Below are 25,171 nucleotides of genomic sequence, written 5' to 3'. Positions count from 1 at the left end.
GTCATTAAGGCTATTGTGAAGTATAAGTCAGTGTTTGCCATGGGTGGCTATACATGTTACTAGACTTGTTTGTTTGATGTTAAATTTCATCCTCAACGGTACCTACTGGTCCTTTCATACAACCCTCAGTGTTAGAATACTGAGAAGTCATTTGGTAGACAATGTAAAACCAGAGGGATTTCTCGACCCCAATGGCTTTATATTGTCTACCAAAACCGAGGAGAAGTGTTTTCTCTAACATATATACCATCAATGATATGCAATTACAGTGTAGATGATCATTTAATAAAGCTACATAACAACTGAAGTGCATGCAAAATCAATTTAATGACAGTAACTATAAATCTATAATTCAACCCCATGTCCTTTATTGACCATGTAGCTGTGTGGTAGAATATCTGCCTTCAAATCTGAGAGTTGCAGTTCCGTTCTTGCTAGGGGAAACATTTGCACTTTGATCCTAATCTTTTTATCTTAATATTTTTCAGTTGATTTCAAACATTCGTATATCATTTGAAAGTTGATGTTCATACTGAGTTAGGAAAAGATGATTGCAGAAAGTAAAACCTGAGAAGAGGTCTTACTAACGAAAAGTAAAGCCTGTTCCTACAAAACAAAAGCCTTATTCTGGGAAAACAAGAGATGACCTGATGATGATGATCATGATGATGATGATGATGATGATGATGATGATGATGATGATGATGATGATGATAAGCACATTTCAGGTTTACTTTTCCGATGTAAGGTTTCCATTTGCCAAAATGCTGTGAGGAAACATCTGTGTTGTCCTAAAATCAGTGTAATACAAAAGTTTCAACATAGGGAATGTTTTTGAAAATTACCTCATTATGCTACTTACATAATATTTAAATAGAATACAATGCGAATGGGCATGAAATATACATTCTTTTAGCAGTTTTACTCAATACCTATTTTCATGTTCATGCATTCATGTGCAACTCAGGACAAGCGAATCTTTTCAAGATTAATTTTTAAGAGACAAAATTATGAAAAGAAAACAGGTGTTAAATTTTCGTCTTCCTGAACATCTAATGATAGAATAGATTTCAGTTTCAGTTTCTCAAAGAATTGCACAACATGATTTATGAAGGAGGTTTTTTTTTGGAAACTAATGACAAAATTATATTTGATAGCATGGAGTATTTGTCTTCCTGACTATCTAAAGATCCTACTACTTCATGTTTGAAGTTGCAACAGTATTACACAATGTGTGGGAGTAGAAATATTGTAATTTCATTGTAAGGACACTGAATGTACAGTTTCAGTGACAATATTCTCTGTGGTGATATATCAGTTAGGTTAAATGCTTCAAGCAAAGTGAACAAAAGTTTGAAACAACTAAGTTTTTTCCTTCATGTTTTCTTGATATATTGGCGTAAATCCCTGGAAAATCATGGATATTATTCAGGTTAGGAGACATTTGTAATGTGTGAGTTGGTCCTTGAATGAATACTCTTCCCTCCGGTGGATTAAACACTTAAGGTGAAAACCTAAACCAAAACCTTAAGGGTAACAACAACAAAAATACCAGTCACAGTAATATTCCTTTTAAGAACTAAAAGTATTTTACTTTAGGCAATTTATGAAGTGTATATGAGACAAAAACAATCCAAAAATTGTTTTTGAAAGTTTACATGTTTGGCAAAACATTAGAAATAGATTCTTCGAGCGGGGAATTTTTTTTATTTTTTATTTTTTTTTTTTAAATATGACTGGTCGGCAATCTGGTCGGCACCAATGTAGTGCAAAATGACAGGGATCAGGATATATACCAAAACATCCATGCCAGCTAGCTTTGGGCATGTGTACAAATTTTTTCAACATGCCTTACTGGGGTATAAGTATGTCAATAAAACCCACATTTCTTGATAAGAATATAAAAGCCTCACACATATATATATGTCAACACCCTGCATAATTAGTATATTTGCACTTGAGATCATTATAGTTTGAACTAAAATCTTAATTAAGTTCATGCTTGAATGGAATCATTATTCAGTCAACTCAAGATGAAGTAATATGAAGGATTTTTAATACAGTTGTCAGCACTATATGTATATTATTTAAATGTGTTCAATAAAGAATTATTTTCATACTTACTACTTTCTATGTTGTGTGTTAGAAAACTTCAGTGGAGATAAGAATGAAAATTTGGCATTGAAGTAAGTATACAAAAGATGGAGTAAAGACAACAGCATGGGTTATAATGCTTCATTCAGACTGTCACTAGAATGATTATCTACCTCCAGTTCTTGGTAATCTATAGCCTGTGTTTGTATTGTATTGTCCTGAATAGTTAAAATCTTATAGATTTAATTACTAGTTTTAAATTTCTGTGATAATCTAGTTGTTTTACTGTCCATCGACAAAATTTTTATAATTTACCTACAATTATTTTTAATCTCTAGCCTGATTTACTCACGATATGGCTGAAATAGTGTCAAAGTGACGTTAAATTTGAACATGCTCACTCTGGTGCTTCACATGTAAGTCTACAGTATGAGTTTTGGCATCAAACTTACATCAGCTGCTTTAATCAAATGGTCCACATTTCCAAAATGCTACCTTTGTACAGTTTTTGTTTTTCTTATTGTTATGTAGGAGACCCATCAGGGTGTTCATGAATAATGTAGGCCAGCGTTTCACATGGTGGTTACACTACCTGGTGCAGGTTGAAAGGAGGTAAAACCATGACTGCCGAACTCTGTTTGTTGTTTAACATAAAACTCAGCAATATTCCGGCTCTATGGTAGGGGATTGTACATAATCAAGTGTGGACCAGACAATCCAGTGATCATCAGCATGAGCATTTGGATATGGTGACAAACATCAATCAAGTCAGCGAGTCCGACCAATCCTACTAGTTGCCATTTATAAGTATGGGTTGCTAAAGACCACTTATGAGCCGGGTCATGTGTACTGTCAAGCTCTGAGTCAGTGTCATCCATGCTGTGTGAGAGGGCAAGCCTTGTAAAGACCTGCCTGGACTAGCATAAGCAGCCCTCCACAATCTTCCACTTACCAGTGCATGTGCAATACTGCTGAACCCGACAAAAGTGAGTTTAGTTTAATGCCAGCAACTAAAACTTTTAGCAATATTCCAGCAATATTACAGTAATCTGCTCAGTAGAATAAATGAAGATATTCTTCTGAATTCATTCCTTACTGAAAGGAAGTCTGGTTCAAAACTGTGGCTGTTTATTGACAATTAGATTGGTTCCGTTAAACAACATCTCATTTTCACAGAATTTTGTATCAGAGATCACAAAAACTTGCTGATTGGTTGAATGAAAGGAGTAAAGGTGTTGACATTGAACTGACTGGGCACCCGTCTACCGATTTTCTTGGAGCAAAACTGTGGCTTGTTTACGGAAGTCCGCTCTACTTAGACGGTCCTTTTACGTCAGGAAGATGGCGGCTACCAGCTGTCCATGTGCGTGTTTATAAACATGAAATGACATTCAAACATTTTCTCAACCCTGACATGCAAGTTGGTGATCATATAGAAAATGGGAAAGTCGAAGAAGAAGAAATTCAGAGCCGCCAAGGCCGAACCAACAGGATTAACAAGCGTAAAGGAGATTGAAACACAAATTGAGAATTACGTTCCGAATGCACATGGCACTGTTTCGGATGTTATAGAACAGGTAGGTAACAAAGTGAAAGAATTCATGATAAATCCATGAATCTTGACACATTCTTTAACTTGAAGTTGAATAGAATACCTACAACAAATGCATGTCGAACTTAAGAAAGCACCAACAAAGAGCCGGGATTGTCTCTCAGTCATATTCCATGTCTGTAGCGTTGGAGCCAATCGCGGCCCTTGGCGAGGGAACCTCAGGTATATACCTAGGGTGTGCCAGCCTAGAATAGTCATGGCACCTCTTATTGAACATCCATGAGACCATCAACTAGACTGTCTGATCCAGTTGTGTTGCCTTCCTTCATAATGTTAATCATGTTAATATGTACATGATATAAGTTAGGAATAATTGGTAAATTTCCTGGGTTTTGGATGCTTGGTAACATCCATAGTTGTCTTGATCAATACATGAAAAATTGTAAAACACATCACCAACTTCTAGATAATAACTTTATACTTTTACTCAAGCCATCATTCAAGAGTGTATAATGTGTGTGTCACTTGCATCACTAGACTGATGCCTATTCTCTGAATAAATCTAATTTTGATAGTAACAAAGAAACCCATTTAAAATGAAAAGGAGACCTAGGGAGACCAGAGATTCAGAACGTGAACCTGAGGAGATCTAGACTTGCTTAATTTAAGGCTTTATCATTGCCGAGAGGGTATGCAATTAGGAAAAATAATGTGGTTCATGGACTGTAACAGACTAATCATGCTAATGCAGTTTCCTTGTTACTGTATGTGGGCATCCAAAAACACATGCAGTGATGTAGCTCAGCTGTAGCTGCATTAAACAACAACAGTGGTGCTCATGGCAGTTTCAGGTAGCTGTCAAAGTATTATGCATATCTCATAGACTAACTAGTCAGGCCGCGTTAATTCGGACACTTCTGTTTTTCATCAAAAACATTCGGATAGTGAAATGTACGGACTACTGAAACGAACTTTTATGAACACAACTACAGTAGGGTTACTTCCCTTTGACATGGCAATACAAAAACATACGAACGTATACAAGTTTCAAAAGACTTTATTACAGTTTGTAGACATGATAACTTGAATATTTATATAATAATCAATCAAAGCATACAATCATGTCTGGATAGATTATACATACACGTAACAAAACTCACTTGTGAAAGAAATCTACATGACGGTAACAGTTCTAATTGGTGGAGCTTTTTTACTTCGGACCAGGCAGTTTTCTCAGTGCTTCACGGAGATTAAGCGTCTGTGGTCGGTTGGCACACTGGATGAAATGCTTGACGAGATATTTCTTGTAGTGGGCCTTGAAAGTTCTCATGATCCCAGCATCCATTGGCTGAATGTGCGATGTGGTGTTTGGGGGCAAGAAATTAACTTTCATGTTGGTCAGTTTGACATTGGCACACTTGTGACTGGCAGCATTGTCACGAAGTAAGATCACGTGTCAACCACGTGATTGCATCTGTCTGTCAAATAATCATAGCCAATCACAAAACATATCCGATGTCCGAAATTGTGCTCTTGCCGATAGAATGTCCGAATTCTTGACCAAATGTTTACACATAAGATCAAAATTGGCTTTAGGGTTTTCTCTTTTTTGTGTGTGTGGCAGTAGTTTCACATCTTTTACGCCTAGGGGCGGGACTTGCAATTATGACTGACAAGCGTCAGGTGATCTCATTTTGACACGATCAGTGTTTTATACAGGAAGTAAGCATGACAGGTTTTACTCCAACTAACCATAAGTGAGACCTACTAATTGATTAAAATCACAAGCTAACGACATCTTCAACTCGCAAGTGTCGTTTAACAATTACCACTGAATGGGGCTCATGGTGAAAAGGGATTATCCGAGCCTTTTTGATGTACCGCCGGATTAATGAAGCAAAACTATGTGTAATTAGTTAATCTGTTACCGCTGATTAACGTTCTGATACGGAGAGTGAAGCACCGGATTACTGAATCAACAGGTAATGAGTTTACATAGTAAACAAGATTGGTTACAGCTAGCTATTGTTCGGATATTGCGGGAATCGGATTGTCGGGGTCCAGACTAACGCGGCCTGACTGTATATCTTTTCGCACCTTTTCTGAGTTTAAATGATTATCTGGGTTGTTTTCATCTCATTCAAGCTGAGAATGTTTTCATCTACTTCACCTTTAATACTTTTACTTCACAAAACACTGTTAGTATACTTCACGAAAATAGACAGGGACTACTGTGAATTTTGACATTACGAATAATGATCTATTTATTCATTGACACACTGATGAAATATCAATCATAAAAATACCAATATCCCTAACTTATTTTTTGCAGTATATATTCAACCTCTCACGAACATGTTGGAGGTTGTGTGGTGTATGATATCCCCTACCACTGTGATAATGTGGGAATATTGCTGATATCGACATAAAATTATACCCATTCACTCGTTTGCTCACTGATGAAGTTGTTGCAAGTGTGACTGATGGCATACCTGGGGGACCGCATCAAATGGATGGGTTGACAAGGGAAGTCGGAAGAGATTTGCTGCTAGTTCACGATTGAGAAGCCATTTCCAACTCATTAGGCTTTAGTGAAGTTTTTGTTTTTAATAAGGTGTTTGTCTTAGCATCTCTGAGTGAATGAGTTTAGTTCTGCACCATTTTTAGCAAGATATATTCCAGCAATATCATGGCAGGTGACACCAGAATTATGTTTCACACATAGTAACTATGTAGGGAATCGATGCCTTTAACCAGAAGGCCACATCACCACCCTAAAGCATCCATGAATTCACAGGAAATAATCCAACCTTGGAGAAAAAGCACAAAGTATGAAAAATCGTAAAATTTTGTATCCGTAGTGAATTGAGTTTTACAATGTTGTATATCCTAAAACGATACTTCAAATGGGCCATGATACATTGATCTTTGACTCAGTATATTGCGAAATCATGATATCTGTCAAGAAAAACTTACTTTAAAATTAAAGATTTTAGTATTTTGATATGTTTCATATCATTGTCCTTATATCAGAATTTGTATTGTATCTCAGAATACTGCTTGACAAGTATTAGATGACGTGTTTGTGACAAGGAGGCAGGGTTAGTAATCTGGACGAATAAACTTGGTTGCTCCAGGTAGATTGGCGATATAAGAATGTGCAATACATGCTGACAGTGGCGTGAAATCAATACCGCCACTGTTTAGCACGTGTCTCATAGAGCAATTTAGTCCAGCCAAACGCCATCACGACATGATTCGCACAAGGAAATTGAACTTTTCAATATTTAGACGACAACCTGTTTCCCTCGTTTCAAATGGAATGTTCTGGAGGGCATTACCTTATATGCAAATTGGGGTCAGAAAAAATACCCTAAGTCAGAAATAGAGAACATCTATTATCAGTACTGGGCCCTGTTTTACAAATCCCTCTTAAACCTGAGATCTCATAACTTTTCTTGTAGCATTTGTACCTCCTATACTGCTACAGGAAAAGTTACAAGATCTTAGGCTTGCCTTGGTTTCGTGAAACAGGACCCTGGATCAAATCAGATGCACATCTAGAGAGTTATCTCCCCTTAGTGCCATTCTTAAGTTGAGCACTTTATCTGAGAAGGTAGCTAGATTCTCAGAGGGCATTTATTGGGCTGAATGTTTGCCATGATTGGTCTATAGAGTTATTTCCCCTTAGTGCTTGGTCCTTCAGTATTGGTTGTTGCAGCTTCAGAGTGTAAACGTGGAGACCCGAGAGTGTGGTTGTTCTACCCTAGCCAACCTGGTCAGCCAGCCAGAAGTTATACCTCTACTACTACAACACAACATTGTCAAGATAGTTGCTCCCTTGATAGTAGATCCTAGTCCCCACATCAGACATGTGTCACTGGGAGCTTTGAGGTAAGACATGTCAGAGATAAAGGAAAAGTAATAAGACTGAACATTCATGTTACCATGGCTACAAAATAAACATTTATCACTAGTAAATTACATAACTCATGCATTAGGAGATTTGAGGTTGGACATGTCAGTATGAGTTCTATATTCAACAAAGTGTTCATTATTCTGAAACAAATGGAAAGTAATGAGACTAAACATACATGTTGCCATGGGTACATGCTGAATAATAATTAGAAGTAAATAACTTTGCATGACATTTTCTGTAGTAGAAGTTTTAGGTGTTCAATATTCCCAAATATATGAAAACTATGACGACCAAAATGGTCACATGGTTACATTCTCAACATTGATTATGAGTACAGAACTTGTCTGAGTTCTACATGGAATCAAGTATTCATTATTCTGAGATAAGTGAAGGTAATAAGACCTTACATGTTACCATGGTGTTTGCCACATCACAGAAAACCTGTGTATTTGACGCACAAATTATCTCAAATACGCAGTGAGTTTTAAAGCTTGCGTCATTGTTGACACAATGCTACTTGGCCACTCAGTTCAAATAATCAAAGCTTGTAATTTGCTTAATTTGTTGTTTAAAATTGCTTAGTATATTGTTTGCCAGTTAACTGCTCACTACCGATTAAATACCTGACCTGCTTCATCTTGTTTTTTATCATCATTAAACAATCACACTTGATGTCTTGATGAAAGTTCCATACTGAATTTGACTCCCAAATACATGTCCATGACTCCCTTTCATGACACCAGGGAGTGATAATGACTCCTAAATTTTCATGTTTGGAGCAAACATTGTTGCCATGGTTACAATCTGAACATTGATTGTTAAGGCCTTGTGTGACAGTTTGATTGTTCAGTTTTGATCTTGTATGTCCTTGTAGAAACCTGAGTGTAAGTGGCAGCCATGAGGTCTGTGAGGAGATGGTGCAGAAGGACGTCCTTACACCACTTGTAGCGCTCTTCCAGAAGGTGAGCCCCACTTCAGTCCTTATGTTTTCAACCTATGAAGACCCGAGTTACAGTTGGTCTTCAGCAACCCATGCTTGCCATAAGAGGCAGCTAACAGGAACAAGTGGTCGGGCTCACTGACTTGGTTCACATGTCATCATACCCAAATTGCATAAATAGATGCTCATGCTATCGATCAATGGATTGTCTTGTCCGGAACAGATTATTTACAGACTTTTGTCATATAGGTGGAGTATTGTGGAGTGTGGCGTTATACAAACAAATATATTTTTCTCAACTCTCAACACTTTATTCAAGGGCCCTTCAACATCATATATTTGTTAGCAACCTTATATGGTCACAGCTTATCTGCAGATCTAGAGAATTAGAAATACCTCGACCATTTGCCACGAAATATGTTCCCATCCTTAATTTGGATAGATAGCTATGAGACTGGCCTTAGCATACACGGATGTCTGTTTTCAGTATGGTGTAGGATGGCTGCCAAACAAGGAAAAGAACATCAAACATCAGGACACACCAGAGAACATCTTCACAGAGGCAGTGCACCTGCTGTGGAACCTGTGGTGAGATGTCTGACAGTGACACTGTCACTGGATTCTGTTGCAAGAGTTTAACCAGAAAAGGGCATATGTTTCCAATAGCCATCTCTGCCCCTTAAATGCCCCTGTAGATAATTGTCAAGACATTAGAACTTGTCTTACCTCACAGATTAATATTGTTTTCTGTTTGGCTAAACGCTTTTCTATTATTTTCAATTTACCTCGCGTACAAGTGAAGAACATTTCCATGTACCCAACAGAGAATGCTGAACTTATTTGGTACTTGGTGGTAGTAACTCTTTATCTCAGATAAACATTGAATCATGTAAGACGTACAGAAATGACTGATGTTTTGCGATTGGAATTTGATGGAAGGGAAATCTTTTTATGTTGTCATTTGCAAAATCTAGTGATGGCTACAAAAAGACTTGTACCCATGCTTCAGAAAGATAAATACATTGTTTACTAGTCTCTCAGGGCCCACTGGGTTAATGTGCCCTCACTATTTAATTTTGTTCCCCTCATGACCGGTTACCAACTCATACTGTATTTATTATTATATATATGTATAATTTTCATCATACCAACATGTATATGTTCTCTTCCTACCAACATGTATATGTTCTATTCCTACCAACATGTATTTGTTTGCTTGAAGTGTAGTATGTCTTATCTGTTGTCATGTTTTTATAAATATAAGCAATGAAAACATTGAAACATGATCATGATGATTCATTATCTTCAAATATTCTCTGAACATTGTCATCTACTAACTGTTCTGGACTTGAAATGTACCAGTACCAGATTTGACTGAATTACAGTGATGCTAAACATTGCTGCTTTGGAGTAATAGACACAGGATCTTGGGGTAGCCAAGTGGTTAAAGTGTTCGCTAGTCAAGATGAAGACACACGTTCAATCCCCTACATGGGCACAATGTATGATGCCCATTTCAGATGCCCAAGCCATGATATTGCTGGAACATTGCTAAAATTGGTATAAAACTCGTTCACTCACTCATAATAGGTACAATTCTTAGCCTAAAATGTCTGTACTCTTTTTATCCCCCTCATAGAAATGAGTTCTGTCTGTCCATGCATCCGCAATACTTTGTCCGAAGCAGATCTCCTAAACTATTCATTAAAGCTTAACCAAACATGGTACACATGCCGGATATGATCCCTAGACGTGCCTTTTGGGGGTTAGACCCTGTTATGAACTTTATTTTTTGCAGTTTCCATTGGAAACATGACTTAGGCTGTGGCATTGAGGATGTCATTTTGTCCAGAGCGGATCTTCCAAACTTAAACTTTATCATATTTGGTACACATGTTCACCATGTTCACCTTGATCCCTAGATGTGCCTTTAGATGTTTTATGTTTTGTTTTTTTTTTGAGTGTGTTTTGGATTTCTGAATAAAATATTTCTGTGTTTCCAAGGCAACAAGTTCGAATTTGGTGGTAGTGATCTTTTCCAGAGCAGAAATGTAAAACCACATAACAGTCTCCTTTCCCTGTGCCATATGCACACCAAAACATTGACATACTGTAATGAGAATTTGTAGACATATTCATGAAGAGTAGTTTGCCGTTGCGGTTGAGGTTGATGACTTTCTCTTCTTGTTTCACTTGATGTTACTTGATTTACCATGTTTAGGGTTTGCATCTCTGACATCAGTGTTTTTTAACGTGACTATTGTCTCCCAGTTTGATGGTACATGTATGATTGTTTATGTTTGCAGTGAGAGCAGTGACATGGCAGTGAGTGTGTTCAACAAGGAAACTCTAATACAGTACCTGCTGCCATGTCTACAGCACGAGCTGTATGGCTTCTCTACAGCCATAGCAGTAGGTAGGTACATTGTCAGTCCATAATGAAATCTGAATAAGCAATTCATGTATCTTCGTGGGGAACTCCATGTAGACAGTTTATATGCCTTGATATTCCTGGGGAAGTATAGTATTCCCAGAAATTATTGAGAATCATGTTGCGTCATGTAACTCATTACGTTTATTAACTTCTGGCGTTTTACTTACATAAACATGTTAAAACATCATCCTTTTACAGTCTCAGTCTTGTTTTAGTACTTTGTTAGACCTCCTCACTCAGCAATGAATGCCTGAATACACCTAGGCACACTACCCATCAAAGTTTGTAGGTAATCGTGTGACAGGGTATCCCAATATTGGACCACCTCGGCCTTCATATCTTCAATATTTCTCAGTCCCTTTTGGTTTATTCTGTCCTTCATGACTCCCCACACATTCTCAATTGGGTTTAGGTCTGGGCTGTAACTGGGCCAGTCTAAAACTTGAACATTTTCGCCCGACAACCACTGTTTTGTGTAGCGCACAGTGTGTTTTGGGTCATTATCATGCTGGAAAATCCAATCATCTTCATACAATGTTTTTGCTGTCGGAAGAAGGTGACCATTTAGAATGTCAACGTATCTTTCTTTTGTCAAGTTTCCCGTGAAAACACACAATGGCGTCACTCCGCGAGCCGATATGCCACCCCACATGTGAAACTTCGGGCTATGTTTTGGTCGCTGGTAGATAGGTTTGACAGTATCTTTGGTCCAAATTTTCACACAATTAGGGAAAAGCCAAACAGAACTTTCATCCGAAAAGAAAACATTATCCCAATCTTGATTTTCATGAGCCCGACACCAGTTTAAACGTTTTTCCTTTTGTGCATCTTTCATCAACGGCGAGGGAATTCCACGTTTTTTCACCCAACTAAGTCTCTGTAATTCCTGCCTAACTGTTTCATTGCATACCTGAGGACTTCCTCTGCTAATCATTTCATTTCTGATGTTCTCAACACTTTTCAATTTGAGCCTACTCACAATCTGCCCAAGTCTTTGGCGATCCACAACACTGAATTTTCTAGGCCGACCTGCCCCTGCTTTGTGCTCTATCTCGGTTCCTGTTTGAATATTCTTCAAAGTTCTGTATACTGTAGACAGAGGAATACCATGTCTACAAGCTAACACTTTAGCATCAGCCTCACCCCTTTCAAAATCATCTAGAATGAGCTTTCTTTTCTCTCTTGCTGTAAATTCTGCCATGTCAACACAGGAAGCCGTCTGCTCAGACAAGGGAGATAACTCTTGACGTAATGAGCTGCCTTCTAAGCCTTCAAGAGTTGTCTCCCTTATTTAGTATGCTTAGTGCATAGTGAAAGCCCTTTTTCCAATCTTAGCATCATTAGAAAAAAAACAAAGATTTTCTCAATAATTTCTGGGAACATTATATATGCCATCATATTACCAGGAGGTTATATGCCCTCATATTCCTTGGGTGGGGTGGGGGGTATATATGCCTTCACATTCCCATGGTGTTATATATTTTCATATTCCAAGAGTTATATACCTTCATATTCCCAGGGTTCTATACCTTCTTTTTCCAAGGGTTATATTCCTTCATATGCTCCTTGTGTTGGATATAGCATGACCAATGGGCATTATTGAAAACTAATGGGCCTGCTTCCTGTGGGAAATGCCTAGGGCCCTTGGGCATTTCAGGAGGGGAGCAGGCCCATGGCTTTCAATAATACCCACAGGTCATGCTATATCCAACATCCAACTTATAAACCGACCAAAGACATATACTTTAGATATAATTTCAATATTTGGTATTCACTGATGAAATCAGCTGGGATGAGACTGGCAGCCAATGCCTCACCTTACACATGCAATGCACATGTTTCACATGTGCTAACTGTGCCCTGCACATGCGCTGCCCACACTACCCTTATTGGGAGAAACGCTCGGTTCATACCGAGAAACAATCTCATTCCTTACAGCGATCCTTCGTGGCCCAGTGGATAAAACCACCAAACCAGTAAATGAAGGGTTACTGGTTTGAAACCAGGTGTTGGCACTGCATGTCGAAAATTGTCCATAATTACATGTTTTTATAATCATATTGAGTGATGGCAAGACAAAGTCGTATCAGTCTCTAAAAGAAGTAATTATTCAGGTCTACAGCTGAGGGACATTATTAAGATAATGCACAGTTCAGAGGGACATTATTTAGATAATTGCCCGAGAAAGCGAGATTGTAACAGATTTGAGGGATATTATTAAAAAAAGTGTCTCCCATGAACAATAGAGTCACTGTGAGTTTACAATGTCAGTTTAACACATTCGGGATTGAATAGTGGAGATGAGGTAGCCTTGTGGTTAAAGCATTTGCAATTCACAACAAAAACCCGGGTTTGATTCACCACAATCCATTTCTGTTGACCCCAAGTGTGATATTGCGGGAATATTGCTAAAAGAAGAATAAAACTCTCTCACTCCGATTGAGTGTTTGAAGCACAGTTTTCACCTGAAACTTCAGACCCATGAAGGTCCGGGGTAGAATAGGCCTTCAGCAACCGATATTTGGCATAAAAGACAAAAATGCTTCTCATAAGAAGCGACTAACGGGATCGGGTTGTCAGGCTCACTGACTTGATTGACACATGTCATCGGTTCCCAGTTGCACAGATCAGTGCTCATGCTGTTGTTCACTGGATTGTCCGGCCAAGACTCTATCATGTACAGACCGCCCCCCATGTAGCTGGATTATCGCTGAGAGCGGTGTAAAACTAAACTCACTCACTCACTCATCTGAAACTTCACCACAAATATTTGCTCCCACTGGTATGTTCAGATTCTGAAGCTACCAAACCTAAGTATTTTTCTCCAGTCATGTTTGATCATTTTCTCTTTCCCCAGCAGCACGCACGCATGCTTGCGCACATGGCATTACATAAGTAACTAATTATGAAAAAAAATAAATGATATGATTGCGTTTTCAGCTCAATGTCTCCATGCAGTAACAGAAAACAACAAGATGGCTGCAGAGTATTGTCACACAGGCAATACATTAGCACTACTCGGCCAGTTGATAACACCAGTAGAATCAGCTGACAGCATCCAGCTCAGCACACTTGTAACAGGTCAGTTGATATCTAGGCAGCAAAGCTTTGTTGGCAGCCCTGTTAATAAAGCCTGTTTATTTTTCGTAGAGATCATCCTTGGAGTACGTATATACATTTCTTACTGCTATTGTCATGTGACAATTGTATCAATATTTTAATAAAATATTGTTCAATAAACAAAAAGTCTTTTATGTTCATTATACGGCCCCTCGTCATGTGGAGTCACTCCTCTGCCACACATGCACAGCCAACCAGGTAAGCATCCAAGCCCATATTATCATTCCTTGTGCTGAATAAATCAGTGAACGGAAATGCAGGGAGGTGGGTGGCCTTACCCCAAGGATGATTCTCTTCTCTCTCTTTGACAGCACTGAAGTATGCCGTGTGCTGGTAAACTCCAGTGCCTTGCTTCCACATTTATAATGGCCAACATGAATGGTGGACAGCACCCAAGAGTTTCGTTTTATTTTCTCCCACTCCAGTAGGAATAGGGAGAGACGACCACCCACTTGGATATGTGGTAAGAAGGCGTACATAGTCCCTTGCAGATGCACTGGCTGAGACTGTTGGAACAGCCGGTATATCTAACGCAGAGTGGGGTAGATCCCCTGCATCTGTAAAAAGAGCTAGACAGTTAGATCTGCTCCTTGCTCTTACCCTTGGCAGAGCGGTTTCTTCTCCTACCCCTTCTGACCAATCGAAGCCAACCTGCAGTTTCGGGTGTAGGTTGCACACCGTAGGAAGAGCTCGTATCAACGTCGCTTCCAGTCGAGATGGGGGATCCAGCAAGCTCTGCTCTGTTGCTGCCAAATACCGAGAGGTAGACAGCCACAGTTTGCGCATCCCCATGACTGTGCACTTCGCCGTTGATGCAGCAGGACTCATAGTCTAGCGTCACATGAGCCTGCACTTCAGATAGCTGACAGGGAAGTCAATATTTGGTAAAATGTCACAGCTGTCACATGACATTTTCAGCAGCAGAAAATGCATATATGTACCCCAAGGACAATTCTCTTCAAAGAATTTGAAACCTCTATAGGCTTGTCTATATTTCTTTCAGAATGCATTTCCTTATATGGTGAATATTTGTCAACAGAAACTGCTGGACCAGTCTTACAGAAACTTCACATGCTTGTTTTCACCAGTAATAAGTTAGGACTAAAGACCCGTGAAGATCCAGAGTAGAATAGTTTTTCAGCAATGCATGCTGGTCACAAGAGGCGACTATGCTTATAAGAGGCAGCAAACAGGATCAGGTGGTCAGGCCAACTGGCTTGGTTGACACATGTCATTGGTTCCCAATTATGCCGATCAATGCTCATGTTATTGATCACTTGATTGTCTGGTCCAGACTATATTATTTACAGACTACCGCCATATAGCTGCAATATTGCTGAGTGCAGTGTAAAACTAAACACTCACTTATGTATCAAAGCTAGGCCTTCAAACAAATGTAGCCATAATGGCTGTGCCTAACCCTAACCAGAGATCCAGTTGCACACGACTCCTTACAGGAATCCTGATCAATATCAGCGACCCGCTGCAGCCTCAGATCCCGATGACATCGCTCGTCCACACACTAGCCACTGTTCTGTCGGTCGATGTCACAAACCTGATCGGGGAAGCGACGCAGAATGGAAGTCTGGTAGGTTATGCTACTTCTGCTTCAGCATATTCAGTTCTGCCACCAATGTTTGTTTTAACCATTCAGTTTGAATGTCTGTTTTGGGGTACTCTCTCAAGTAGTCGTCTGCTCTTGTCCCACACTTCCATCAATATTACACTGAATGCCGGGTAGCATATCTATGATAAGGAAGTCCTATCCCATTATCTCAATACTCTGGCTGGGCAGCAAGTCCAGTGGTTGAAGTGTTTGCTCATCATACGGAAAATCTGAGTTTGATTCCACTCATGGTACAGTCTGCAAAACTCTTTTCCTGTGTCCCCCCAACCATCATCCACCGTGAGTGGAGATGTGAAGAAATGTCAGTTTAAAAATTTAAATTTAAATTTATACTGTGTTCTGGTATTGCAGAGTGATGCTGGCGGTAGCGATGAAGTTAGTGTCGCACACCAAAGGGTAACTAATAACAACTTAAACATGATGGTGCATAATGATTTAAAGACATTGTATCTCTGTGTCGCCCAGTCTGTCTGTCTAGTGTTGGTTGACTTGGTTATTAAATGTATTTCTGAATCCCCGAAGGATGTTGTTGTCATGTATTCAACATTTAGTATTTATGATACGGAAATTAACGACTTATAAAATGAAATTCTCTGGTATAACTTAAGAGGCAGTATATTGTTGAACTAGTGACATGGAAATCTGATTGTGTTTGTTGTCAGGGTGCTGAGCCTCAGGGCAAGCTGAAGGAGGTCAATCAAATCGTCACCGCGCAGCAGACCAGCCTAGAAATTATTGCCAACCTGTGCTGTGTTGGGGGTAGGTCTTGTGCAGCTAGGGATAGCTGTTCCAGCATGAGCTAGTTTCATTAACCAGATGATGAATCATTGAATGGAGAAGGAAATAGTGATGAACACATTGAGATGATACTTATCCTGTTCCCATCATTCATGTTCCGATCATTGTGTCCCGAGGGTCATGTTCCCATCATTGTGTTCCCTGGTCGTGTTCCCTTCATTGTGTTCCCAGGGTCATGTTCCCATCACTGTGTCCCTAGAGTCATGTTCCCATCATTTTGTTCCTATGATCATGTTTCCATCATTGTATGCCCAGGGTCATGTTCCCGTCATTGTGTCCTTAGTTTCATGTTCCCATCATTGTGTGCCCAAGGTCATGTTCTCTTCATTGTGTTCCCAGGACCATGTTCCTGGGGTCATGTTCACATCATTGTGTGCCCAGGGCCATGTTCCTGACATTGTGTTCCATAGGTCATGTTCCCAATATTGTTTGCCCAGGGTTATGTTCCTGACTTTGTGTTCCTGGGTTCATGTTCCAGTTATTGTGTGGCCAGGGCCATATTTCTGACATTGTTTGCCCAGGGTCATGTTACTGACTTTGTGTTCCTAGGGGCATGTTCCCAATATTGTTTGCCCAAGGTTCTGTTCCTGACATTGTTTGCCCAGGGTTATGTTCCTGGCATTGTTTGCCCAGGGTTCTGTTCCTGACATTGTTTGCCCAGGGTTATGTGCCTGACATTGTGTTCCATGGGTCATGTTCCCAACATTGTTTTCCCAGGATTCTGTTCCTGACATTGTTTGCCCAGGTTATGTTCCTAGCATTGTTTTCCCAGGATTATGTTCCTGACATTGTTTGCCCAGGGTCATGTTCCTGACATTGTTTGCCCAGGGTTATGTTCCTGACAATGTGTTCCATGGGTCATGTTCCCAACATCATGGCCCTGGAGTCATGCCATTGGCATTGTTTTCCAAGTTATCATGTTGTCAGGGAAGTGTTCCCAGCAGTGTTGTCGCAGAGGATGTTCCAAGATACACTGTATAAGGTGTTTGCTAGTCCGGAGGGGGACATGGGTTGATGCACTCCCTATGTTTGTTTATGTTCTCTAAGTCCAAAACATACATACAAACATGGATTGTACATGAACCAGTGCACCCTGAAGGACCAGTGAACAATGTGTTAATCTTGGCAAACACCTCAACGTTAATTTTGAACTGTTTGAAGCATCCGTAGCTGATCAAAGTATGGAGTATCAGAATTAAATGAATGCCCTACTAAGTACTAAGTTTCGGCATTTCCAGAGGGTAACGTAGAATATATTACTTGCTTGTAAGTGGGAGGACATTGACTGGCTCAGACAACATGGCAAGATAATGCTCAGAGTTCTGTGTTTTCACACAGATGATGACTGGGAGGACGTCAGCATCGACTCAGGCTCCTCTGATGACATGGCCGTTGAGATGAACATCGGGGAAGATGGCAGTGAGGAATTTGTAAGTGTATTAGCTTATAGCTACAGATTCTACTTTACCTAACGTAAATACAGGGGGCTTTTCTTGTTTCGATCAACCCGTGAAGGTCCCGGGGTAGAACAGGCCTCAGCAAACCATTCTTGCCATAATATGCTTGTCGTAAGAGGTGAGTAATGAGATCGGGTGGTCAGGCACGCTGACTTGGTTGACACGTGTCATTGGTTCCCAGTTGCACAGATCAATGCTCAAGTTGTTAGTCACTGGATTGTCTGGTCCAGACTCTATTATTTACAGACCGCCACCATATAGCTAGAATAATGCTGAGTGCGGTGTAAAACTAAACTCACTCACTCACTCACTGTGTACAGTTGTACCTGTCTAAATCATCGAGACTGAAGAAATAAACCGGCTGACACAGTGTGCCGGATTGTAGAGCTTACACGGTTACCTACAAGTAGGACTGAGATCATGTTCAGTTTTATTCACTTAATTTTATAAACATGATACATCAACACATTTAAAAAATGTCTGTCTAAATCCTCCACACGCCTAAGCCTAACTTGCAATGATTTGGCCAAAGATCTTTCAGTTATAATGCTGCATTTCTATGGAACAAACTCCCAACTAAACTCAGAGAACTCAAAACACTCTTGCTTTTCAAGTCTCAGTTAAAAACATATCTCTTTCTACAGTTCTACCTGGAGTAAATCCTACTGCCTTGTGTTTTGTGTCCCATTGACAGAGTCAATATTGTACTATGTTTGTAGCGCAATGAGCATACACATAGTGTATTGAGTTGGCACCATCTAAATGGACTCATTATTATTTATGTATTGTTTCTGACAGAGCCCAGTTTGTGTGCCAACTGATATCCAGGCTGCCCTGCAGAATGACGATATCCTAACAAAGGTAACAATGACGTCACCATGTCTTGGTCAATTTGCAGAAAATGACTGTCATAAGATTGTTGTGATTTGAGTGCCAAGGTCTTATCAGAATATAGCCATGTTAGATTTCAGTAACTATGATTCAATGATCATTGACTGAATGAATATGTTGGTGTAATTGATCTGTGCATATACATGTTGATGTTGATTTGTCAGGTTTTGAACAAGGCCCAACCTGTAGAGGAGAGCAAACAGATTGTACTTAACAATTGTGTTGGGGGCAAGAAAATAGCCAACAGGTACTTAAAATAACCTTTTTGCAATTCTCTGTATATTCTGAAGGAAAATGTAAGGACTTTGCTTGTCAGATATCTGGTTCCTGCGATGTTCATGATTCTCTGTTGACAGCTGTGAATGATGGTATAAAGATCCGGGTTAGAAATGGTCTTCTGCAAAAAGTGCTTGCCGTAAGGGGCGACTGACGCGGTAACATGATGGTCAAGTTTGCAGACTTGTTTCACACAGATTACATGGACTGCATATTGTGTTGATCACTGGATTGTGTGATCCAGACTCTATTATTACAGACCTCGGCCATATAGATGAATTCAGCTTTTAACAACAAATGCAACAACAACTGCAGTATTGTTCATTAGAAGTTAACTTGAACAACCAGACTTCACTGAGAAATCAACACTGATAATGGCTAGCAAGGTCCCTTATAAATGACTATTTCATAGTATCAGTTTCATAGTAGCATACACCATTATGTGCCTGCTAGACTAGAAGATGATAGAGTGTGGTGTTTTGTGTAGTCTGCTGCGAGTCCAAACCCATGCTCTGCTGTGCCTGAACAACATCCTCAACACAATGTCTGCCGATGCTCTGGGTGGGCTCCTCCCACTGCACAAGATGTGGGATGGCCTGGTGCAGCTCTCTAATTCAACACAAGGTGGGTAGCTCACTAGGCTGTTCTTGATGAGTGATGGGGTAACCCAGATCTAGAAATGTTAGCTTCTGCTGCTCCATGATTTCTAGAATTCTTATAAAGGCATAGAACTTATTTCACACTTGCACTGTTCTTCTAACAGGTGCTAAGAAGTATCCATTTCTTTCACTTCAAATTGCTCAGCTGGTATGTCTCAATCAGTCTGCTGAATGCATGTTATTGTTAACCTTGTAGGATCAGGTATTGCTCATCATATCAATCACTGGTTTGTCTGCTACATTTCAGTGTCTGTACAAAATAGCAATAATTAGGAAGTAATTAGAATGTCAAGTGCTACTGGACAACCACTCGTTTGCTTGCAATTGAAGAATATGAATGAAAAGTACAACTTTATTGATAACAACTTCTTGTTTTTCACATTGGTGACATCACATCTCTAACTCAAGTATGTGTTGCCTATATTGAATGACAAACACACACTTATAAATGTTTCAAAGCAACACCAAACTGACCTTTATTGAATGATGTACTGATAGAAGTAAATAACGGAACACATGGCAGTACAAGTGTTCCTTTATTCTTGTCCATGTTATTTTAAAAGGTATGTATTGTACTGTGAGTGAAATTCTGGAAATGAGTAAGGGAACACTTGTACTGTCTTGTGTTCCCTTAATAGTTTCCATGAGTATATGTGACATATCACACTCACTGTTTCAGCCAAGTCTCACCTTGAGCTGCTGGAGGCAGTGACCAGTGCCATGAGAGCAGTCATACAGAAACTGGCCCATCTTCAGTCTCCCAAGGTGATGATAGTCTCCATGTTTGGTCTTACTGCTTATTTTCCAACAATTAACAACCATATAAATAGTCTCTCTTACTTGAGGGCTAGGATCATCTTCGACTATAAATAATGATAATTAAATAAATATAACACTATTTACAGAAGATCTTAAATTTGTTACACAAGAAAGTAATCTGGAAGTTGAGTAGGCTGCCTGATAAATTCCACACACTGTTTATTTGATTCACTTAACATTCACAAACACTGCTGCTGAGTACTGCAAACTGGTTTCAGATGTATAAGGATTGTTATGTGCAATGGCATTGAAAAACTTCGTTCCTTGAGTGCACAAATTCATATGGATCCCTAATTTGTTGGAAAATTTCTTAATTTTTTCTGTCTTAGGAAGCTCAGATTCCTAACAGCACCAATATTAGATGGCATCTCTGTAACTGGTGTCATTCTTCTATCAGCTTGTATCGTATAGCAAAGACATCATTGTGTGTAAGTTATGTAACATTGTGATATGTCTTGTTGATTGATAACTGTGAGGGGTGGTAGGGAGCCTAGTGGAAGACCTGGGTTTGATTCCCCACTTGTGTACATTGTGTGAAGCCCATTTCTGGTGTCGCTCAGTCACTCACCCACTCATTCTCCCACTCACTCACACTTGTTTCAGTTCTCAGAAGTCACTATCGCTGACCTGCAGTTCTTATTCGCCTTGAGCCACCAGGATGGTAATGCCAATGTCCGCGTGAACGCTGTTCGCTGTGTGGCCACTATAGGTGGACTTTTGGCCAAACTCACATCTCCACACCCACTACTGAAGGTAGGATCAGGACCAACTGCCACTAGAACATGGAGCAACCTGTCAGATCCAGTTTAGAATTAATCTTCAGTAACGCATGGGTGGTCAGGCTTACTGACTTGGTTGACACGTCACCGTATCCAAGTTGCATAGATCAATGCGATGTCTGGTCCAGAATCATGTATTAACAACCGCTGCTAAATATTGCTGAGTGCAGCTTAAAACTTAACTCAGTCACTATGCACATGGTGTTGTAATCGGTTTGTGCAAGTGAAGGAACAGTTTGGTTCAGCATACTGAAGATGTTACTTTCCAACTTTGAAACTTTGAAAGTCCTAGTTTATTACTAAATTTGATTTTATGCAGTAGCCATTCCTTCACTCACCCACTCAAGTTTGAGGTATATGATTCCACTAGCTTGACCAGGGAATAAGAGATAAGCAATAAGCATGAGTCAGGATAAGTATAAAATATCAATTTTATTCAGAAAGTTACATTTATACAATAACCATTCACTGAATCACTCAACCACTCAAGATGGATAAATATGACTGAATTTTGCTGTTACCAGGACATAGGGCACTTCCTATTGGAGGTGATCGGACGTGACTCTGAACTGTGGGTAGTGGCGGAGGCCTTGGACTCTGTGTTTGACGTCTTCGCAGAGGACCATATTGACCCCATTGTACAAGAGATAGCTCTGGTTGAAAAGCTGAAGAACTTCCGGCCAATGCTTATATCACGGGTGAATATGCAAACAATAACACAAATAAACCAGATTTGAATATATACAGGCTTTGCATACAGCTTGGACATCACCGCAGGCAACAGTACCAACTACCCTATATAACTCTATGTACGTCAAGTTTTTCAGCATTTAACTACCAACATGATGGGTGAATGTAGAGCTCTGTGAGATGGTAGCAAGTGTAATGGGGATGGTGGTCTTGGTTCTCTATGTCTTTGTTTTCTGCTGCAGATCAACAGTGAACGAGGAAGACTGGGAGAACACAAAGCCCTCATCAGCATGGTTCGCACAAACCTGAAGCGATTCATTGACTACAAGGCCTCTCACTGAAGCATCGCAGTCAGGTTTTTTGGATGCATAACAAACCTTTTTGCAGACTTTTTCTGAAAACATATATTACCAATGCCTGAATTTTCCTACCAACAGGCCAACAGTGTCATCGGACCTGTAATTATTGTCTTGAGAGAATTTATTGCAACAGAAGAATATTATAGTTATGTCAAGTTAATGTTTTTTAAATGGCTCCTCATTATGTACTAAAAGTAATGACTTTGGAAAGTGATCACTTAAGATGCTGCATATTTGCTTTGAAATATTTATTAAGAAAATATGTATCTAGTATCAGCAAATTTATCTGTCAGGAGCAGGTACAGGGTTTTGAAAGGGGGCACACTTTTGAGAAAGAGGGGATGCACACCCATTTTCATGAGTTATGGTTGTCATTTAAGAAACTTTCAGGACACAAGGATGGGTGCACATCCCTGGATCTGCCTATGTCTGTTATATGTACCTTTTTGAAAGACAGTGGTCATGAAGTCATCAGATGATCTCAGTAATGCCAATGGTGTTAGGTTGTGTGCCTAAATAGTGTTTCATTGATGTAAGACCCAGCCTAGTGCTGTCATACATCCAAGTGTGTTTTCTAATCGTCACACTGCATAATAGTTTAAGAACCTATTCCATGAAGCGGTCTTGTTTGGCAACATAGGCAGCCAATTTGTAGTGGAGGGAGAGCAAGAACATTTAAGTGTTGGGAGTAGAGGGGTTCAGATAGTGGAGTAGAGGGGTAGGGATAGTGTTTCTACACCCATCTGATGACAAATTGGTCATGGTTAGTGAGATGGAACGACATCGGGTGGATGGTGTGCATGTACACGTGTGTGGTTGCTGGTATTAGTAGGGGCCCATTCCACAAAGTGATACTAGCACCAAGATGATCATAATTCCTATTCCATAACACTCTTACAAATATTGTGATAGTTTGTGATTGTGTTCTTGAGATACAGTTGTGGGCCCTGTTTCACAAAGAAAGTCTAAGATCTCAGAAGTTTTCTCATGGGCATTCATACCTCCTATGCTGTAACATAGGATGTACGAATACTACAAGAAAAGTTACAAGATCTAAGGTTTGCAAGAGCTTTGCGAAACAAGGCCCTGCAGTTCATCTGTTCACTGCATCAGATGCAGTATACCGATTTCAATGACCCTGACAGGGCCAACCACCAACCTTCCTTTCTCTGGGCAAACACTCTACCAGGTGCATTAAGAGATGATAATAATATGGCATTCTGCAGAGTGAATCACACATCCATAGTTGCCTTACATGCCAATCAGGGAAACAGTGCTGATACATTCTGGACACAAATCTGTTTGGAAGTGTAGTGGTAGTCTAGTGGTTAAAGCACTTGCCTGTCACACCGAAGACCCTGGTTTGATTCCCCACATGGGTACAATGTGTGAAGCCCATTTCTGGTGTCCTCCACTGTGATATTGCTGGAATATTGCTAAAAGCAGAGTAAACCTTAACTCACTCACTATTCTGTTTGTTTTCTATGATTACAGCGAATGCATGGCCAGATGGAAATTTGTGCAGGAAGGGCATTATTCATGGTATAATTATTCTATTATTCTGAAAAAGAAATCAGTTATGAAATTGCCTTGCAATCAATAAACTTCCAAGGATGTAGTACAGTGTGGGTGGACTGTTTTACAATTTTATCTTGTTGGTATTACTTTGACTGTATACAGTCGGAATGTGATTTGAGTGAATGCCTCAGTGTTTACTAAGTCAAAACGTTTGAAGCTGTGAAACCAGATTTTGCAGGTAATATTTTATAACTGGTTTAAGTATTCTTAAATTCTGAAATTCACTTTGTTTTTATGTAGATTTTGCTTGTTTGGATAGCATCTTTTGTGATGAACGACACTTTAACTGTAGAACAAGTGAGGCAAGCTCAACTAACACTCACTGTTTCTTGAATGTATTTTTTTATCCTGCCAACCAGGATTTGGTTCTTTTTTTTTAAACCAGGAAGTTGAAGAGGTCACACATTCTCAGTGATGTCCATTTTGTTGACAGATAATGCATGCTGAGTGTGTCTTATGTACATATGCAAGCAGGTGGTACTAAGTCTATGCTATGAGGATGCCATTTAAGGTTGAAGATAACCGAAGAGGTAGGGATGTTGCCATGCCCTTGTCAAGCATTACACCAAATTCTTTGTACATGAACCATGTATAGGAATTGTTACGTGAATGCAATAAAACCTTTACCAATGTTGTGTTTTCCATCTTCTCATTGGCACATTGATGACCCTTCCTAACTGATACTGTGGAAATCTGGGTAAAACAAGTGTTCCGCCACCCAGGCATTGTTCAAGTTGACACATGTCATTGTATCCAATCAAGGCTCAGAATGTTGATCACTGTCTGGTCCACATATGATTATTTACAGTCAGACATCACAGGGGAAAGTTGCTGAATGTGGGTTAAGCAACAGTTTTGTGACGAGTGAGTGAGTTTAGTTTTACGCCGCACTCAGTAATATTCCAGCCATATGGCGGCGGTCTGTAAATAATCGACTCTGGACCAGACAATCCAGTGATCTGAGCAATTGGGAACCCATGACGTGTCAACTAAGTCATCGAGTCTGACCACCCGATCACGTTAGTCGCGTTTTACGACAAGCATAGTCGCCTTTTATGGCAAGCCTGAGTTGCTGAAGGACTATTCTACCCCGGGACCTTCACAGGTCAGTTTTGCGATGATGTGACATCAGTACCAACTGGACACACATTTATACATCTCTAACAAATATTCAAACTC

At 39.8% G+C, this 25,171-nt stretch overlaps 1 protein-coding gene across 1 annotated transcript; it reads left to right on the top strand.

The window, feature by feature from the left end:
• The first annotated feature begins 3,384 nt into the window (after positions 1 to 3,384).
• Positions 3,385 to 24,626, top strand: LOC137259030 (HEAT repeat-containing protein 3-like). The gene is made up of 17 exons (XM_067796735.1): positions 3,385 to 3,671; positions 7,368 to 7,540; positions 8,440 to 8,527; positions 8,993 to 9,093; positions 10,812 to 10,921; positions 13,880 to 14,020; positions 15,517 to 15,647; positions 16,038 to 16,082; positions 16,349 to 16,445; positions 17,823 to 17,914; positions 18,740 to 18,802; positions 18,997 to 19,079; positions 19,596 to 19,732; positions 20,447 to 20,532; positions 21,190 to 21,339; positions 21,890 to 22,063; positions 22,298 to 24,626. The coding sequence occupies exons 1-17, from the start codon at positions 3,534 to 3,536 to the stop codon at positions 22,394 to 22,396; spliced, it is 1,908 nt and encodes a 635-aa protein (XP_067652836.1). The 5' UTR covers positions 3,385 to 3,533; the 3' UTR covers positions 22,397 to 24,626.
• The last annotated feature ends 545 nt before the right edge of the window (positions 24,627 to 25,171 follow it).

This window comes from Haliotis asinina, chromosome 12, assembly GCF_037392515.1.
Source record: "Haliotis asinina isolate JCU_RB_2024 chromosome 12, JCU_Hal_asi_v2, whole genome shotgun sequence".
Lineage (NCBI taxonomy): Eukaryota > Metazoa > Mollusca > Gastropoda > Lepetellida > Haliotidae > Haliotis > Haliotis asinina.
Note: the sequence above shows the minus strand (reverse complement) of the source record. Positions and strands in the feature narration are given on the sequence as shown.

Excerpts from the sequence above, each read along its gene's own strand:
- LOC137259030 (XM_067796735.1), top strand. The coding sequence starts at position 3,534 with ATGGGAAAGTCGAAGAAGAAGAAATTCAGAGCCGCCAAGGCCGAACCA. Across the intron at positions 3,672-7,367 it reads TTTCGGATGTTATAGAACAG|CTTCAGAGTGTAAACGTGGA; the intron begins GTAGGTAACAAA and ends TGGTTGTTGCAG. Across the intron at positions 16,083-16,348 it reads TTAGTGTCGCACACCAAAGG|GGTGCTGAGCCTCAGGGCAA; the intron begins GTAACTAATAAC and ends GTTTGTTGTCAG.